The sequence below is a fragment of the Equus caballus genome, chromosome 5 (assembly GCF_041296265.1).
Source record: "Equus caballus isolate H_3958 breed thoroughbred chromosome 5, TB-T2T, whole genome shotgun sequence".
In the NCBI taxonomy this organism is placed as follows: domain Eukaryota; kingdom Metazoa; phylum Chordata; class Mammalia; order Perissodactyla; family Equidae; genus Equus; species Equus caballus.
The window spans coordinates 74,118,223-74,137,568 of NC_091688.1; the positions used below are offsets into that span (position 1 = coordinate 74,118,223).

The 19,346-nt window shown below is 34.0% G+C and overlaps 1 protein-coding gene across 10 annotated transcripts in view; it reads right to left on the minus strand.

Annotated features, from left to right (window-relative positions):
- Nucleotides 1–1,584: 1,584 nt before the first annotated feature.
- The window catches only part of PTBP2 (polypyrimidine tract binding protein 2), an 84,281-nt gene continuing 66,519 nt past the window's right edge, over nt 1,585–19,346 (minus strand). For 3 of the 10 annotated variants that reach the window (XM_023641578.2, XM_070268684.1, XM_070268681.1), the window contains exons 9-14: nt 12,550–12,689; nt 11,071–11,104; nt 10,561–10,653; nt 3,535–3,751; nt 3,357–3,434; nt 1,585–3,161 (exon numbers count right to left, since the gene is read on the minus strand). In XM_023641578.2, the coding sequence (XP_023497346.1) occupies nt 3,032–3,161; nt 3,357–3,434; nt 3,535–3,751; nt 10,561–10,653; nt 11,071–11,104; nt 12,550–12,689 (692 nt within the window). In that variant the 3' untranslated portion in view covers nt 1,585–3,031. Of the gene's footprint in view, nt 3,165–3,356; nt 3,435–3,534; nt 3,752–10,560; nt 10,654–11,070; nt 11,105–12,549; nt 12,705–19,346 lie in introns of all 10 variants that reach the window. The other 7 variants (XM_023641577.2, XM_070268680.1, XM_070268683.1 and 4 more) reach the window with 3 other exon arrangements.

Here is a 19,346-nt window from a genome sequence, read left to right on the forward strand (position 1 = left end):
CCTGAAGTAAGTGCTTTGAAACCCATTTCCAAAATCATCTTTAATGTCAAAAAATCAGTTTTTCTCTGTTATAGGAAAAAAAAATCAAGTTCTCTCCTAAGCGAAATATTCAAGTTAAGGCCCCTAAGTTCACTGTACGAGGTAAGACTCTGAGGCATACAGTGGTACTAATGATGATGACAAAATTGCTATTTTCACCTAACCCTTAAGCAGTTTACTATATGCCAAGGACTGTGTTAATTTACTGTACCAAATTTAAAATACTCTAGTGTCAAAATTCCCACTTCACTGACATGATGCTTTGGAAGGACAGCTGCAATGGGGTGTACTGTAAGAGATGGTAGAATCTGCCACTCCCTAGGCAGGAAGAACTTTGGTTTCTGGTCATCCCCTGCAGGAGATATTGGGAACTCTCCCCAGCTTGGCAATTGGAGCAACCAGGTTCCTACGCGTACCTTAGGACTTTTGTTTCTTCTTCCAGGTCAATACCAGCCACAAGGAACTACTTGCAAAGGAGATGGTACCAACTTTCAGGTATTTCAACCACCACCCAACACTGAGGAAAAGTAAACAAAGAAATTTTCTTCATTTACTATTCATTAACCATGGTATTGGTTTTTTAGACTTTAGGCACATCTGCTGTTGCTGGATTGCCTCTGTACTACAACGCTATTTTAAGAAAAAATATGAAAGATCACCTATAGCTTTCAAATTGCCCCCATGTTGTCAACTCAAATGTAAACAATTATTTTTATTTATTATATTCTTTTTCCTTGGAGGTGACTGAATTATTGTATTAATATAGCATATTTAAATGTATATTATATACCTTCATTTCTTTTTTATTCTCCTAATGTGTGATAACTGTCCGTTATTTTCTAACAGAAGGAGCCTAAGGAACACGTATAACTGTAGTTATCTGATACCAATATACCTGTTTAAAAAAGGTGACCAAAATTATTTTGAGTAATACAAATAGCACCCTAATCAGAATCCTTTAAAAAGTGAAAAGCAGTAACATTACAAATTACCCTTAAGTTTTTAAATAACTGAACGTACACCTTCCTTCCCACCCAAGGCAAAAACAGATGATGTGTTACTGTTTCTTCCCAATAACATCAAATCCCCTTTGTTAAAATTCTCAAGGTAGTCTAAGATTAGTAGGAAATCTTTAGCAGACACAAAAGATGAAAGATGAAACTGCAGCAAGAGAGCATGGCAAATCCAAAAGATCTATTAGTGCATAAATCTACTGGAAAAAAAACAACAACAACAACAAAAGAGATAGAAGGAATTAACAAGCTACAATAAAAGTTATGTCTTTAAAGCAGTAGATTATAACAGGGTGGGAAATGTTTAATATGTGTCCTCCTGAAAAGCAGTTACCATCTTTTAAATTAAAAAAAAAACCAGCTGGTATATTTCACAGCATCTAGATTTATTTATGGTAAAAAGCCATAGAACTGTAACATTATTACTCCTTTCCCACCCTGGCAGAGAATAAACATGAATTCAGAAGCACAGTGGAGTGAAAACAAAGAAGAAGAGAGAGAAAAGGCAGCAGAGAAAGACAGAAAAGGTGAATACAGAGCTACAGAAGTGTTTATTGAGCATGCTACAGAGGTAAGCAGAGTACACACAAAAGGAAATTAAACAACCATCAAACCTCCCAACTTTGTTAGAAAATTAATTTTTAATTGTGCCGCTTTCAAACTATACTGAATTTTACATTTCTAAAGATGTAAAAACTCAACTAATAGAAAATATACATGACCATTCTGTCTACATAGATAACAGAATCTATGAATCTTGAAACTAAGTACATCAATTTCAAAAAGTATTGGTCATTTAAACAGAATCAACAATTCAGATTGACAAGAACTGTTCAAATTAATTTGACCTGTAGATTCTGAGCCATGTTTTTATTAAAGTCAGATCTATTCCTAAATACAAAATATTTTGAAGATTTATTAAAACTGAATATTACAATGCAAGGTAAATTAAGACTAAAGGCACATAAACTTTGGTCCCACCTGGTTGTCAGTTTTAGAAAACTGCCACAAAATTAATCTTCCTGCAAATTTTCGCAGTACACTTTCTTTATCTTTGAAAAATACATGCACCAGTTCCTGAACTAGCTAGACCAGTCTGCACATGCTCAGAAATCCACAACCATATTCCAAATCTTAATTACAAACTAAGGATGGCAATATATATTTAAATGCACGTAAGTCATGTCAACTTCAAAAACATCTACGAAAAATATTCAGCCACAAACAAGACATTACTTAGTGCTGACATTTATATGATACGTCCCACAAGAGTGTGTACAAAAAGGTTAAGATTCCACAATGCTTTCCACATAGGGCTCAAACTTACAGAAATCACTTTGTTGTCTTAAGAAATTAATACTCTGCATCTTGTTAATTTTAACTAATGCCTACATTCATAACTGAATCTAGACCAGATTGTGAGATACAAAAGGCCAATGTTTTTTTAAAGCAATAAAGCCTAAGGTAGTAAAACTAAAAAATGCTGCTTTATTCTTTCAATATCATGTATCTTTGACTAAATAGAAAGAAATGTGACAAGCCAATAATTCAAAATAAGTTCCAAGCAGGAGAAACAAAAACTTAACCTTTTTACACACCCCTGCCTAAACATATTATAATTCCCATATAACAATGTGCCCTAGAAAACCAATTCCTTTTTTCTAGTAAATGCACAATAGCAACACTAGTTTTCCTTTTTAAGGCACGTATGTCAACTAAGTTGAAAAAGGAAAGTAAAATTAAACTTAAATTTTAAACAGACAATAAAAATGGCTTCCCTATAGAACAGATGAAATATAGCAGTTAATAACTCTGCCTTTACATATGCCATTTCATTTTATAACCAAGGAATGATAACAGCATGAAAAAAAAAAAAGGAAACAACAAAATAATCAAACTCTGGTCCCCACTTTTCTGAACAGTCAATAGGTGATGACACCAAACAATGTGATTCACCCCCAATCTTCATCTCCCCCTTTTTAAATTGTTGACTTGGAGAAAGACACTCTCAGATGATGGTTTTCACCAAGGTTATAATTATGAAGATCAATCAAGGCCTGGATAGCTTCTTCCACAGTTGCCATCTGAAGAAGAGCCATTTTGTGATCTCTTCTGAAACAAAATTATGAAATTAGATACTTCATAAATGTTAGAAAGGGCTTAAATACTTGAATTTTTTCCCCATTGCAGAATCAAAAACTTCAATAAAAATAAAAAAGTAAAATAAAAAATAAAAAAATTTACTTGAAGAAAATTTTTACTTCTATCAAGTTACTAATTTAAAAACAAGAAAAGCTTGCTTACTGAAAAAACTTAAATGCTTTCACAGTGCCCCCAGTGTTAGCAAACAGTGTTCGTAGATCCTCTTCTGCTACTGAAGGACTAGAAAAATTGGATGGAAAAAAAGGTAAATATTAATAATAAACTTTACATTTTATCCTTAAAACACATATCCTCAATAACCTCTAGCTTTAATACTTACGGGATATTGGATAGGTGAAGGGTTGCAGAAGGAGGAAAAATGTTCTGAAAATTTTTGGATCCAGGTTTCTTAAAACGATGCAATGGGGAATTACCGAAATCTTTTGTTAGCCCTTGATCATCAAGTCCCTCCCGAGGTAGCTGTACAGTCTGATGTTTAGATAAAGTAACACGTATAATTTTTCCATACATCTTCTGTCCATTAAGATGGTTCATGGCTATAAAAAGAAAGAATGCCTATTAAAAACAACATTAACAAAGTTCAAAGCAAAAGTAATTCATATTTTAGAATAGTTCAAAATCTGAATTCTCTTATGATTTTAAAATAAATCATGAGTTCACAATAGCCTTTGGTGACAAGACTTAATTTGCACTAGACAAGGCACTTTGGCAAAAAAGCCAGCTTCTCCCATAGAATGAAAATCCAGATTATAAATATCTCTCTTTTTTGACAATCCTGTTGATAAATCATATACTTAGATGCCCAAGAAAGAAACTTAGTACTCATCTGTAACTTCTTCTTTCTGCCTCATATCCCAATTGCCAAGTCCTATGACTCCATTCCTCCTATAAGTATCTCTCAAATTCATACTGTCTCCCTCTCCACTTTTCACTGCCATTATTTTTGATCTGGATAACTCACTTAGTCTCCTAATTTCTACTCCTGTTGGATTATCCTCTACTTTCTTCCAATCCATTCTAAACACAGCAGCTGGATGACCTCTGTAAATTGCAAATCTGATCATGTCATTACCTGCTTAAAACCCTTAGAGACAAAGTCTAAATTCATTCTTTAACATGGCTTGTACCTTTCCCAGTCTGACCCTAAATTATCTCTCCAGCCTCTTTGAACAGATATTTACTGATGATGTACAATACCAACCACTTTTTAGTGCTGAGAATCAAGAGGTAAGACAAGAACCATCCTAGCCCTCATGGAACTTATGGTATCTCAGTACTATATTCCTTGCACTTAAACACTCCAGCTATACAAAACATGGTTGCTTTAAGTGCCAGTTTTTCTTCCCTTTAGTCCCCTGTGCATGCTGGTCTATTTGTAACAATTCGTCTCCTTCACTGTCCCTCCTGGTCTACACAGCCTTTGACGTTCCTTCCTCAGGAAGGCCTTCCTTTATTCTCTGGAAAGGTTCAGAACCTCATTAGGTATTCCCCATGGAGGATCCTTTACTTCTTTTTAAATTCATCACAATTTATTTTAATTATCCTCCTGCACTCTGTAAACTACATGAGGGCAGGAACCGCTGTCTCTACCCCAGCACACAGCACAATGCCTAAAAACAGAACATTATGTGGCTACTTCTTGAGGTACTGGTTGGGTTATTTTTAAACTAAATGGACTTGTCTGAGATTCAAGAACGGTTAACATGTTATATGTTTTATTCATTAGTCACAACAACTAAAAAAGACTATTTCATAAGTCATATGCTTGAGCTAAACAGAAGGTCTGATTTGACTGCTCAAATCACAGTATTAGAGTATTAAGAGCAGAGAGGTAAAGGAATGTGAAAGGGCAGGGAATGAGAAGAGTTCCTACCCTCAGAATCTTTTTAATTTGATGAGTAGACCACACTACACAGTCTGACATAGGATATACTCAGAATTTGTTAAAACCATGCATCTTGACATACTTACTTGCATAGACTAAACTAGTTAAATATAAAACATGCCTCAAGAGGAAAATGCCGTGGAAGTATAAGGTACCATCCAGAAAAGAATCAAACGTAAATTTTTCACTTACAGCTTTCCTCATTTGTAAAAAGCTTCCTTTTCCTAATTGTTTTAGTGCAGTGCTATATATTTTTAATACTTTTTCCTTAGATGTTCAACTGAGGCTAACAGAAAAAAATTCTCTCAGGCCTGAATTTTTTCTCACTACTTTCTTACACTGCATTTCACATATACTTACAAATTTACACTTATAAAAACAGCTCAATTATTCACAGTGATGGTACAGAAACTGTTTAATAAAATTTATCTGAATTATAAAATATTTTCAAAGTTCTATTAACTACTGTTTCAAGTGAATAGAACTTTGCTTACGATAAAGTGCAATTACCTCCCACAAAATGTTTTTTTTTTTTTTTCCCCTTTTTCTCCTCAAAGCCCCCCAGTACATAGTTGTATATTCTTAGTTGTGGCATGTGGGATGCCACCTCAGCGTGGCTTGATGAGCAGTGCCATGTCTGTGCCCAGGATTCGAACTGACGAAACACTGGGCCGCCTGCAGCGGAGCGCGCGAACTTAACCACTCGGCCACGGGGCCGGCCCCATCCCACAAAATGTTTTTTAAGGCATACGTCTTGGGGATGAAGTGGTATAAAGCAGACTAAGGCTGTCATAAGAAAGCTGTCCTAGGTAGCTTTGGAAAATTAGGGAAAGACTGCGCAAACAGCTGAACTTTGAGATACTGAAGGGCGGGAATAAAAAAAACAGTAACTCTTAGGCATAGTGACTGTACAAAGAGGAGATAGATGATACAGAAATGGGGTTAAAACAAAGCAAAATAATCAAACAACTACCTCAAGACATAGCCAGATTATGAGAGAGATTCTAGTCAGCTGATTTCTGACAAAAGAGATCTAAAGTGGATGAGGGTTGGGGGAGGAGGGGCAATTAGAATACCAGGATTTTTAAGTTAAAAAAGAAAGCCTGTCAAAAAGTTAAGTACATACAATGATTAAACAAAACAAGGCAAGAGAGTATTTGAATTAATAATTCAAAATGAATCAAGTTAAAAAAAGGGACTCATATCTTGAAATCTATTCCAAAAAATACGGCATGAATGGACAAAAGCAATCAATGATAAAGGAGGAAAAAGTCAAACGGCATTTTTGGTTAAATATAATTTACCTTTCCCTTAATCCATCTCTGAAGAAAATATTAATGAATAATGAAAAGTTGAATGTAAAAACTTTAAAGATACAGGAAGAGTTTATATAGTGTGGAACTGGAGCTACATCAATAGTTATCTCCTTCATAATTCAAAATATTGTGTCGACTCTCCCATTTTTTAAAAACGAAACTCAACATCCACTTGCTAATTAACTAGTCTTTTCAAAAGACCCAACTTTTAGCTTCATATTTTTTTCTCAACTGTCCTCTATACCACTGATCTCTAGTCTTGTCTTTATCATCTCCTTTCCCCCGGTTTATACTGTTACTCTTAAAAAGTTAAAACCTTCTGTCAAAACACCTTTCACTGTACCACACATATCTAAATTTGTATAGTACCTTCATTATCCTTTAGTTTTAAATATTTTCCAATTCTCATTAAAATAAGTTCTCTGATCCATGAGACATCAGAACTTATTTTTAAATTTCCAGATATACGGAAATTTTAAATGCTTTTTTTTATTATTAACTCAACTTAATTGTGCAATAGTCAGATAATTTGGTCTATATGACGCTTACTCTGAAATTTCCTGAAGCCTGCTTTACAGTTTAGTATGTGATCAGTTCTATAAACGTTCCATGTGTACTTAAAAAGAATGTGTTGGATATATAACTGTTAGATGCACAATTCTGTACATATGTAACTGTGTTAAGGTAATCGTATTCTGTCAGTTGTATCTTTCTTGATTTTTTTTTTTGTTCTGCTTGACATAATTCAGAAAGGGGTTGAAATCCCCCACTATGATGGTGGATTTGCTCCATTTTCCCTGTAGATCTATCCATTTAGGATTTATATCTTTTGAGGCTATTTCATGAGGCACATACATACATAAAAACTGTTCGAACTTACTTTTGAACTAAATCTGTGCTCAATAATCTTTACCTTCAATTAATATGGGCATATGTTTTTCTTTACTTACTATTTGCCCAATGTATCTTTTTTATATCCCTTTACTATAAACCTTTCCACATCCTTGCACTTTATATGTCTCTTGTAAATAGCAAAGAGATAGCATTTTAAAAATCAAATCTGACAATCTTTTAACTGATGAACTTACTCCTTTATATTTGCTATTATTAATGCATCTGGACTTCATTTTAATTCATATTTTCCCCCATTTTTCATCATTTCATTTGCTATTTTCCCCTCCTTTCCTTTAAGAGGAAAGACCTCTTGAAATTCTCTTTTGTGAGACCAGCAAAGCCTCAAAGTACAACTTAAGAGTTCTTCATTATTCATAACAGTAGAAGTGAAAGCCAATATATACGTATACTTAAAAACTGCTCAAATATCTAACAGCAGAGTTATATGATTTCCACTCACTTTACAGCACACTTTGATAAATTTAGTAAGTAAAGGTCTGCTACGAAGAACCAATAAGTTTATGTCTGAGATGCAACTATATATTAAATAAAAACAGGAGTATTTTTGTAAACAGTGCTTAAAAATATTAATTGGAGAAGCCAGATAATTGTTTTTAACATGAAGGAACTACTCTTTGGCATTTTGCTAGAATCTAAGTCTTCAAGGACCAGTATACTATTTTTAAAGATAATTTACAAATTATATTATTCCTAAAATATCTGATTTAAGAAAATACTGTATCAATTAAATAAGCTATGGTAAAAAGTTTACTAAAGAAACATCTTAACATTTACAAACTTTGAAACTCTGAAATCATTTAACATGGCTTCTCTTAGAGGACTGCAACAATCCCATTCACATTTAAACACTATTGTCTCTTAGTTTTCCTTGCTGTTTATTTCTCCCATACTACTTCCTAAGCATAAAAACATCTGCTTATATTACAAAACAATGAGTAATTCCAAATAGAGTTCCATGAAAATCAGAGAACAGAGCCCAGAAACAAAGCATACTAAAATTTTTTAAGTCATTCTTTCTAATAGTACATCCTAGTTTTGTGTAAGATTTGAGTGTGCATGTGTGTGTGAGAAAGGCATAGATGGTGTAAGCACATATTTTTATGGTCACATACTTCAAGAAAAGCAAAATCTACCCTAGCAACAAGGAGAAATAATACATTATCTGCCACTAGATACAGTCCAAAAACTATAAATCATGCCATTAGTAAGTCAAAGATTTAGTGAAAAGATCTTACTAAAAAGTAGGGGTATAAGATTTACAAATGTACGTACTGTTACACACTGAACTGTATTCTCTCAAAATTCAGATGATAAATCTCTAACCCTTCAACATGACTATTTGGAGACAGGGCCTTCAAGGAAGTAATTAAGGTTAAATGAGGTCATAAGGGTGAGCTCTAATCCAGTAAGACTGGTGTCCTTATAAAAAGAGAAAAGATACCAGAGAGCTCAGAGGAAAGGCCATTTGCAGACACTAAAAGAAGGAAGCTGCCTGCAAACCAGGAAGAAAGTTCTCACCTGAAACAAATCTACTGGCACCTTGTCTGGGACTACTAGCCTTCAGAACTGTGAGAAAATAAATTTCTGTTGTTTAAGCCACTCAGTCTGTGGTTATTTTGTTGCAGCAGCCCAAGCAGACTAACATAAGTATATAAAAATTAAAATATCACTTATTTAAAATAGTCCTTACATAAACCAAAACCAAAAAATACCCAGAAGAATTTGTTTAAATTCTAACCTCAGGTACTTCTCAACCATAATGATCCCTTATTTATATGAGGGAAATGTTACCCACAGATCATAAGGTGATGAGGAAAAAAAAATATTTGAAAATGCTTTGTTAACTATGAAGCACTGTAAAATGCTACTTACAATGTATATAAAAAATGGCAATCACTACCCCCAGCAGAGTACAGAAGTGTACACAAGCAGAGAAAGATTTACTAAGCATCTATGATATGGTCAGCGCTTTACATATCTTTCATACATATCTTTCATATAGCACTTTACATTTCTAAAGACAGATATCTGTATTTTAAAAAATAGCCAGACGTATAAAGCTTTATACACTGTCTAAGCTACCACAATAGCTGGTTACACTGAAATTTAAAACTTACTTCTGACTCCAAAGGCCAAAAGGTCCAGTATTTCATGTTGTTAATTTATGAGTCTCATTGGATATAATAGCAAAAATACAATAGTCCTTACATCAAAAATAGCAACTTTCAAAATTAACACTGTGAACACTAGTCTGAGGCACCATAATCTCTGAATCTCCATGAAGAGAACTGTAAGCTGAGAACCCACTGATAGTCAATCACATTGTGAGTTTGCAGTTGTATTCTAGATTTATGTGATTTGACTTTGTGTATGAAGTCAAATGCAATATTAATTAAAATCATCAATCATTTATCTAAATAATAATTTAAGTGTAACTTGACTAAAGTACATTTTAAGATTCCAAATGGGATTAACAATGGTGTACTTGGTGTAAATTTTTCATTTCGTAAGAACGTGGTATCTCTAAAACACATTTTCCATTTGACTCTTTCCATTACACAGTTTAGCCTAAACCTTACAAACGATTTAGAAGAATTAAAAAACATGACATTAATCAAGATTCCATGGACTATATGGACGACAGAAACAGTTAACTTATATTATAGGCAGTAACCAGGAATGAAAAACACTAAGGATGTTTAATTTAAACATCATAATTCTTTATGTGCAATTGTTACTGCAATTCTGGAGCCGAAACCTTTTTCCGTCAGACTGCACCTAAGAAACAGGAAAAGGATAGCAGAAAAATATAAATATGTTCATCATGTACAACTATTCACATTAAAACATGAAAATTAAGGGCCAGCCCAGTGGCGCAGATGTTAAGTTTGCATGTTCCGCTTTGGTGACCCAGGGTTCGCCGGTTCGGATCCCAGGTGCGGACATGGCATCACTTGTCAAGCCATGCTGTGGTAGGCATCCCACATATAAAGTAGAGGAAGATGGGTATGGATGTTAGCTCAGGGCCAGGCTTCCTCAGCAAAAAGAGGAAGATTGGCAGTAGTTAGCTCAGGGCTAATCTTCCTCCAAAAAGACAACATGAAAATTAACATGATATTTTGAGCCCTGGCTATTAAGAAAACAAATGGTTTCTTACTATTCACAGATTTACATTATATATTTGAAATCAGATTTAAAGACATATAGATATCACACAGTTTAATCTTACCAAGTTGTGATTGGTTTCCGTCAGCCATCTGTATTAGAGCACTGTCTTTCTTATTGTACAAAATCTTCACACGCTGCACATCTCCATAAACACCTTTTTTGGAGCCACAGAGAGGTAATCCAAAAATGGAATTAATTTTATGTGCAAGTCAGCTAAAGATTATTTTTCTGACACATTAATGAAACATTCAGACATCAACATGATCACCCATTCAAACTCATCATTCTCACAAATGAATAAAGAAGATCAAGATTTTGAACAGTGAATTTTGAAAAGAATAATTTCTGATAAACCCTCAAAGCTATGTGAATGATATTAAATTAAAGACCATGCAAAATAAATCAGCATGCATTAAAACAAATTTTGTGTCTATGGAGAGTTTTAAATAGCAAAGAAAAATAGCAAAAGATTTACTATTCAACTTTAAGCCAAAGTGCTAGCTACAAATAAGAATTAAGGTGAAACAAAAATCAAATCAATAATAAAAGTATAGTGCTAACAATAACATACCGAAGAGGGTAAACAGACTTTGGGGCGTAACCATCTTTAGAAGGAGAGAAGAGCAAGCAGCGTAAGACAAGAAGAGAGAAGAGTCGAGGAAGAGCGGAGATGAACAGATCATCCATAACGAAGGGTGGTTCCCGCAGAATGGTGAGGTGGTCATGGATCATGGTTCAAGGCGGTTAATTGGGGCAAGTTGGTCCGAGGAACATTTGTTCAAGCACAGAAGCATGAACATAGGGAATGGAGACAGGGAATGAAGACACGGACAAGGAAAATAAAGGATAAGACAGGGAAGGGAATGGGCATTTGGGAAAAGACAAGGAAAGGGAAGGTGAACACACAGGGAAAAGGATGAAATGGGGAAGGGAAACAGCAATGCAGAAGAAAAAAATAAGGAATTGGGGAACAAAAAAAAAAATAAAATATAGGTCAGTACATAGGAAATGCAGGAATTTGGTCAGAAAATGGTTGGTTTATGTACTGTACAAGAAAAACTGAGTAAAATGTAGTCATCCAAGACAAATATGGGTAAAGTACATCTATATCAAAGAGTAAATTACAGCATTTCATTTCAACATAGGGAAGGAAAGCATGCATAGGAATTTTAAAACTTTGAACTTTACTGCATAAGCATGGCTGGTTATGAAATGCAGGCAAAATTCTTAAAAGAAAAACAAAGGCACTCTGATTCAAACATTTTAGCATGCAGAACTGTGAATGACAATAGTATTAAATGATAAAATAAGCTTAATGTTCATATTAACAGAGGCCAATCAAAAATGAAACAAATACTCAAATTAGACATTGTAAACTAATACATTTAGCTTCCCACATTTCATACCAGCTTTCATAGCAATCAAAATAAAATATACCAGACATAAAATGTACAACTAAAGAAAATAACAGCAATAAATTTTATTTAACAAGGGGGGGAATAAAGTTGAAAAATATTTTTAGAAGACAATGACTAATAACTGCAAAGAAAAAATTACTAAGAAAGACTGGAAGAGTGCCTCGTCAAGATCTTTGGAAGAACCTTCAAAGAAAAATGTATTAGAGTAGTTCACATAAAATAATATTTAAAAAATGCAATGACACATAAGCATGAAATGAACAAGCAAATAATTAGAAAAGGCAACGAGCAAAATTGTTTTACAGTTAAATCTGCAAATTAGATCATATCTGCCTTTGAGAGTAACAAAACGATAAAAAGCCAAACTATGGTACTTCACCATATTTTTCTTAGGAAAAATAGGTAATTAGGTTAAAAATATATATATATATAAAGAGATATGACTGTCTAAAGAAATAAAATATTACTTAAACAAGTACATAGATTTTATTCAGAAGTAGAAACATACAGAAAATACTTTGACTAATGAATGTACATAAAAAGAAAGGCAAGTGCAAAATGAAATAAACATGAAAAACTTCCACAAATGAAATGGAGTTAAAGAATAAACATTACAAAATTATTTTACTAACCTCTTCATTTAAATTGCTAACCAACAGGACTGTATTGCCACCAGCTGAGACTCCAGGCATACCCACTCGGCCAGCAGCGGCTGCAGCAGCTGCTGCAGCAGCATTTGGAATAGCCAAAGGACTCAGAGCTCCTGGAACAGCTGCAACAGGAAGCCCTAATTTTAAAATAAAGCATATTTTACGAAACACACACAAGTCGTTTACAAAAACCAATTTAAGCACGATAGCCACATGGTTTTGGGCTGACCGCTCCAAATGGTTCCTGAAAGTTAATTTTTATAACATTTAGAAAAATGACTTGCTGATGTGTAGCAGTTAGAGAAAAATAAACTGGTTTCAATGAAATCATTAACTATTAGAACTAAGGTACATACCTGTATTATGTTAAAAAATTAAATACACAACATTCCATTTCCTGAGGAAAAGCAAACAAAACACAAAGAATATAATATTTCCAAGTCAGAGACTTGAAAAATTCACTTACATGGTTTACAGTGAGAAGCCAAATCTAAAAAATATCATCTTCAACATAACAGTAACTCATTGTTTTACACAAGTGCTATCTTCATAAACTCACACTTGAAATCAAATAAATAGTAGCTTATGAAGCAAATATAGTTAAGTCCTTCAGTTCCTAGAGACGAATCACCATGAACATCATTATTTAATTCATTCAAATGACCTAAAGAAAATCTTACCAGAATTTGTTTGCCTGAATTCCACATTCAAGTAGTTATAATGAACACAAGTTTCTCAAACATGATACTTTCCCAGCAGGAAGAATGAGAAAACATCACCGTATCACACATTTTCTCTTTCAGTATTTTTCTACCCTTTACCTAACCTACCAACTTTAACATTTCCTTCTTATTTCTATTCTACTTTCCAGTCTTGCTGTTGTTTTATCATCTTTGAGATACTTCACTTATTCTACAAAGAATTTCCTTTTGTCTCAACATTTTTATTCACTTTTCAATTAAGCAATCAGAATTCTTTCATTCCTTAAATTCTTACATACCAGCTTATTTCTCAATATTAGTTCACTAAAGAAATGAATTACATGTGCTTCTTCTCCTTCCCATGATAAAGGAAACAAATATCCAATCTAAATGAAGTTAATTCATGACATACCTGGGTAGAACTGACCCTTAGCACTGTCGTCCCATAAGTTCACGTTTATTTCTTCTTTTCTCTTTCCAGCCTTCTTGTGTATGTCAAAAAGATGTGCTGTTACCTTTGGTTTCAGACACCTTATTCTTTTAGCCAAGTTTTTTATCTTTTTACTTTATAGGAACTATAAATGGCTTTCATTAGCAGTCTGAATGGTTCTTTAAGAGCCACTTTTCTTAGCCTCTGTAGTTTTTGACTTAGAAAATTTTTACCTCCAATCTCCTTTTATCCTTTCTGAATATTCTTCAGTGGAATGATATGTTTCTCCTTTACAATCTTGCTCTAAACAAGCTTATTTTACAGTTTTGCCCACACCATTTTTGGGTATCCCCCTTTTTTCCCTATTTCTCCACTTTTTAGATTTTACTTTTTGTTTTGGAAAACTTTCAACATACATAAAAGTAAAGAGACTTGAATAATGAACCCCCATGTACCCATCACACTGGTTTAACAACTATTAACTAATGGCCAATCTTGTTTCATCCACTCACCCATTTTATTTTTAAAGTAAATCCCACGAATAAGGATCTAATTTTAAAATAGAAACCTTTCATGTTTGGTATTTACTAACGCATAGTAGTCTTCAGTCTGTTTGGATCCACCAGTGTGGATCTTTTTAACTGACTATTCCAGGGCATTACTAACTTCTCCATGTTAAATACCATAGCTCTCATTAAGCTTTATAGGTTGCTTCATTTAACACTCAGTGGATATCTTAATTTGCTGCCAATGTCAAATATAAAGATACAGTCTTAACTCCTAGGCATGCTTTCACAGTAATTTTGTTCTTAGAAAGCGACCTCTTCTCCTTTCTTTAAACATTGTTCTTCAGTATTTTCAAATAGCTTTGGCTGAAAGCAACTAGCATTCAACTAAAGTTGACACCACAATTATTTAACAGTGGTGGAAACTCCAGATGTAGGCCTTACATTATCAAATCATTCCCTTGTTTCTTTCTGCCTTTAATTGGCTACCTTTTAGTAGAAAAAGTAACTTAAAATTCTGTTAAGTTCCTTCGTCTTAATGGGATCCAGTTGATGGCCCAAAACAAACAAGCAAATAAACACCATCTGCAAATTCATGTCATGCAGAAGAAAAAAGTTCAGTATCATTCCTCAAATTGCCTTTTAAGAATAAAAAAGACTAAAAAAAAAAAAAGCCATCAAAGAAATTTGACCACGTCTTTTCCACAATAAAAAATAAAATCAGTTTAATTTCTGGTTTCATTTTCAGTTCTAACAGGCAACAAGTGATTCTCAGGGCCCACTAAACTAGAAAAACTTAACTGAGCTAACTATAATTAGTTACCAAAATTAAAATAATCTCAAAAGTCTCCTAATTCCTAGCATTTTCTCTATATAGCTCTTGACTCAACCACCATCTCCTGTTTATTAAAAAACCCTCTATCTCCTACTTATCTATTAGAATTCTCTTAAACTTTGTATCCCACATTGAAGTAGTTCTCAAACTTTTTGGTCTCAGGACCCCTTTACACTCTTAAGACTTACTGAGGACTGCAAAGAGTTTTTGTTTACTTGGGTTCTATCAACTGACGTTTAAAATATCAGAAATTAAAACCAAGAACTTTAAAGCACAGGAACACAAGATCACACATCCTGTTAGTTTGCAGAGTGATGTAGAAAACTCCAACGTATTCTATTGAGAAAATGAGAGTCAAAAGGCAAACAACATTTTAGTATTATCATGAAAATAGTTTTGATTTTGTGGACCTCTAGAGAGGGTCTCAGGGGCTCTCAAAGATCTGTAGACAATATTTTGCGAACCACTACACGTATACTTGGTATGATGCTTTGTACACATACGATGCTCAAAAAGTACTAAGAAATTTAAAAGAAGCATTTATTTGAAAGGTAAAGAAATGCTCTAATATATGACAGGTATATTACACACTACTGACACTTCCAAAACTTACAGTTCTACGTCACCTACTACTCCTCTTTCCCTTTTGACAATTCAAGAAAAGTTACTAATTCACGAAACAATAATATAAAATATCAATCTCCCTAAATTCGATATGTCAATCTAAACACAACAGTCTAAGGTTAACACTTCATCTCTGCAGAAGTTTCTTCTAAAATATATCTCTACCATGCCAATATACAATTAAATAATCTAATGAAAACTTTACCAAAATATTCAAAGGTGATGGAACATTTGTTCAAAGAAACTTTAGAGATTCAAGACATAATTGTTTTAAAAATACATTTCCTCTTGAAATCTGGGTTTTATAATGGAGACAACTTGGTGGCACCATATTATTTAAAGCATCAGGACATCATGGAAAAACGATCACTGAAAATTAAAAGAATAATTAAAATTAATTTAAAATGGTAATTGAGAATTAAGTGTCTAGGTTAAAGTCCTTTTTCAGTGTGATAGACCGGAGACCTTAAAAAAAAATGCCAGAGAATGTCATATTTTAATAAACAACATTGCGTTTTAGAAGAAATGAGACTGCTAATCTTCTAATGAGAAAACTTTGGGTTCAAAGTAGATGCAATTTACCTCCTTCTATTATGGAAGTAATGGGAAGTTTAGCACAAATGTAAGCGGGGAGGTCCCCACTGTTCTTACTACTGTCCAAATGCTATTTCATAGTCTCCCAACTTTTCCATCTATCATCACCAGAGTGGTGATAACAGCAGACCACTATACTACTAAGTCAGGTGATCTAGTCTTCCGTCAAATGATCCTTCTTCATTTTAGGCAGCCCGGAGTACAGTGCAAGAGTGCTTTAAGAGATGAAGGCAGTCACTGTCCTTAATGTCACTAATATGTATTTCGTCCCTCAGGGCTGATAACTTAGAAAAGCTACTTAAGCCATCTTTATGTAGTTCTCAATCACTAGAATAGTCTGAGTTTTTACTGGACTTTTAAAGCCTCTAAGAACATATTCCACAATTTCCCTCGGTATACTCTCAGAAATCAGGTAAAAATGTTTTTCAGCTTTAATCTTAATGGTGTCTGCTACAATAAAAATATACAAAGCTACAAAATATTTCATGGTGCATTATTTATATCACAATGATAAATCCTGAAAAAGAAAATTCTGTATTCTATTTTCATATTACTGTTAACTCCAAGCTACAATGGAAGACAGTAAGTTTATCATCTTCCCTTTGTAAAAATTATATGAAACATGTTATATATACATTTGCTCCGATGGATTATTTCTAGCTGTAGAAATTATTTTAATTTTAACGATTTAAATCTTTAGCTAAGGCAGCAGGTATGCTGGAGAAAACACTATGAGTATTGATAATGGGGGATAAAAATGCCTGTTCTGCTCCCAGGACAGTATAAGGATAAAACATCATGAAAGAGCTTCATAAACGACCATATGCTAAAGAAAAGGAAGGTAGTAACACAGGGATCCTTTCCACGTGAAATGATCTTCATCAGCTAGGCCACCCAGACATTTTGAGTGATTCAGTAATTTTATAAATTTCTGTTAGTTTTGATAAATTATTATTACTAACCCTTCCTCCACCAAAACTGATGGATACACAGCCTTTATCTGATAAAGATTCAAAGACCAGCAGGATGAAGTGATATAAATTATGTATCAACCACCTCTTCAAGTCATATTTTTGCTGATGCGCACAGGCAGTCCTAACCTTGCCCATTTCAACTGAAGAATTAAACCGTTTTTGTTAACTTACTTTAAATCATTTACAAATTTTATCTATGCTTTTTAATAAACTACTTTTTTAGAACAGTTTTAGATTTACAGAAAAATAGAAGGTTCTACAGAGTTCCTACATAACCCAGGCATTCCCTTTCCCCCCCCATTATTAACACCTTAGTATGGTAAGCTTGTTGCAATTCATCAGCCAATATTGACACATTATTATTAACTAAAGTCCATACTTCAGATTTCTTTAGTTTGCATCTGATGTCCTTTTTTTGTTCCAGGACCCCATACTACATTTAGTCATGTCTCCTTAGGGTCCTCTTGACTATGACAGTTTTATCCATCATTTTTAAGGATGCAGAATTTGTTTTATCCCTTCATTTCCCATTCTAAAACTTCAATCCAAAGTCAATCACATGATTTCCTTTGGTCTTACTTCTTTTCTCTGTTCAAGACATCTGGCAGTTATTAGTCTCACACGCTACTGAACAGAGGTCTGGTGGTGAGTCTTAGAGGCCCCTTCTAATTCATAAATTATAGGGTCCTGGGTGGGGAGGGCAGTTTCTAAATTTTACTTCCTGATTTGAAAAAAGAAATTTCACTTTTGACAAGAATGACAACTGCTAATCTTTCCTGAAATAATTCATTCTTCCTCTTTCACTAACCTTCTCTTCAATTCCTATTTTGCCCTCTGGAATCCATTTTCTTTTCTATAATTAACAATTGCATTTTTTTTCAACATGTTCCTTAGAGAAACTTTTTAATTAAAAGCTTTTCTTGTCCTAATGAAACTTCTCTTACAATACTCTCAAAAAGTCATTTTTATCTCCCTAAACCCTTCCCCAAAGAGAAGGAAAAGGATACATTATTCATCACCCTACCCTACCCCATGTTACTTTCAGATTGCTGTTCTACCACCATCAATTAGAAGAGCTTCTGATGTCAATGTCATGTAATCAATTCTCATCAAAATAGCCATCAGGTCACCAGGACATTCTCTCTCATTACCTAAAGACTTAGGCATGTGCCTTTATTTCCATCTCTCTCAGCCCGTCATCACCCTGTGATCTGTCCAACACTCTAGCCTCACAGTTTCTTAAAAGCTACTTGTGACAATTTTTACTACATCAATCCTTTTTAGCAACTTTTCTTGTTACCTCTTTGATTTTTCTTTTCTTTTTTTTGCCATTCATTTCCAACATTTCAATCCCCTTTCCTGACATCATCCTTCCATCTTCTTGATCTTCCTACTCCCACAACCACTGAACCCACTTTTGGCCTTTATGGCCCTCCCTTTCTATTCTCCCTTGGCTTGAGTTTACAATGTAGACTAAGCGTTTTGGCTCGCTTCCTACTAATCTTTTAATGCTCTACAATGCCACACTTGGATAAATTAAATTTTATATTTTGGCTACGCTTTCATCTGGGTTTGTAAAGTATTAGAGAGAAAACAAACACACGCGCCCCAAAACTGATTCCACATTTTGTTGTTCAACATCAGCTAATTTCCTAGTCTCTTTTCAAGAATTCCCTAAAAATCCACTAGACAAGCCCTGTATCCTACTCTCAATCTTGTTATGTTCCGCAAGTATCTTGTAAGATTGAGATCAGAATTCCCTTACAATTTTCAACCAACTTCAAAAGTCCTCCTTTTTTTCCTCTGTTCCCCTTCCTGTCTTTCTTCATAAAGATACATGATGGTGAGAACAAGAATATGGACGATAAAGCTAATGATTTCAGTTCTGGCTCCAGCTCTGCCCCTAAATTTCTATGTGAGCTTAATAAAAATCCCTTCTAGTTCTCACAATGGTCCTAAAAAGTATCTCTATATTTTCTAGATGCCAACATTTCCACTACACTCTTGATCCAACAAACTACAATCAACTCTAGGACTTAAGCTAGTCTTAAAAACAAACACTACCTAATATGAAATGAGCATTCATTATATGCCAAGCACAGCAAATTTCTTTAC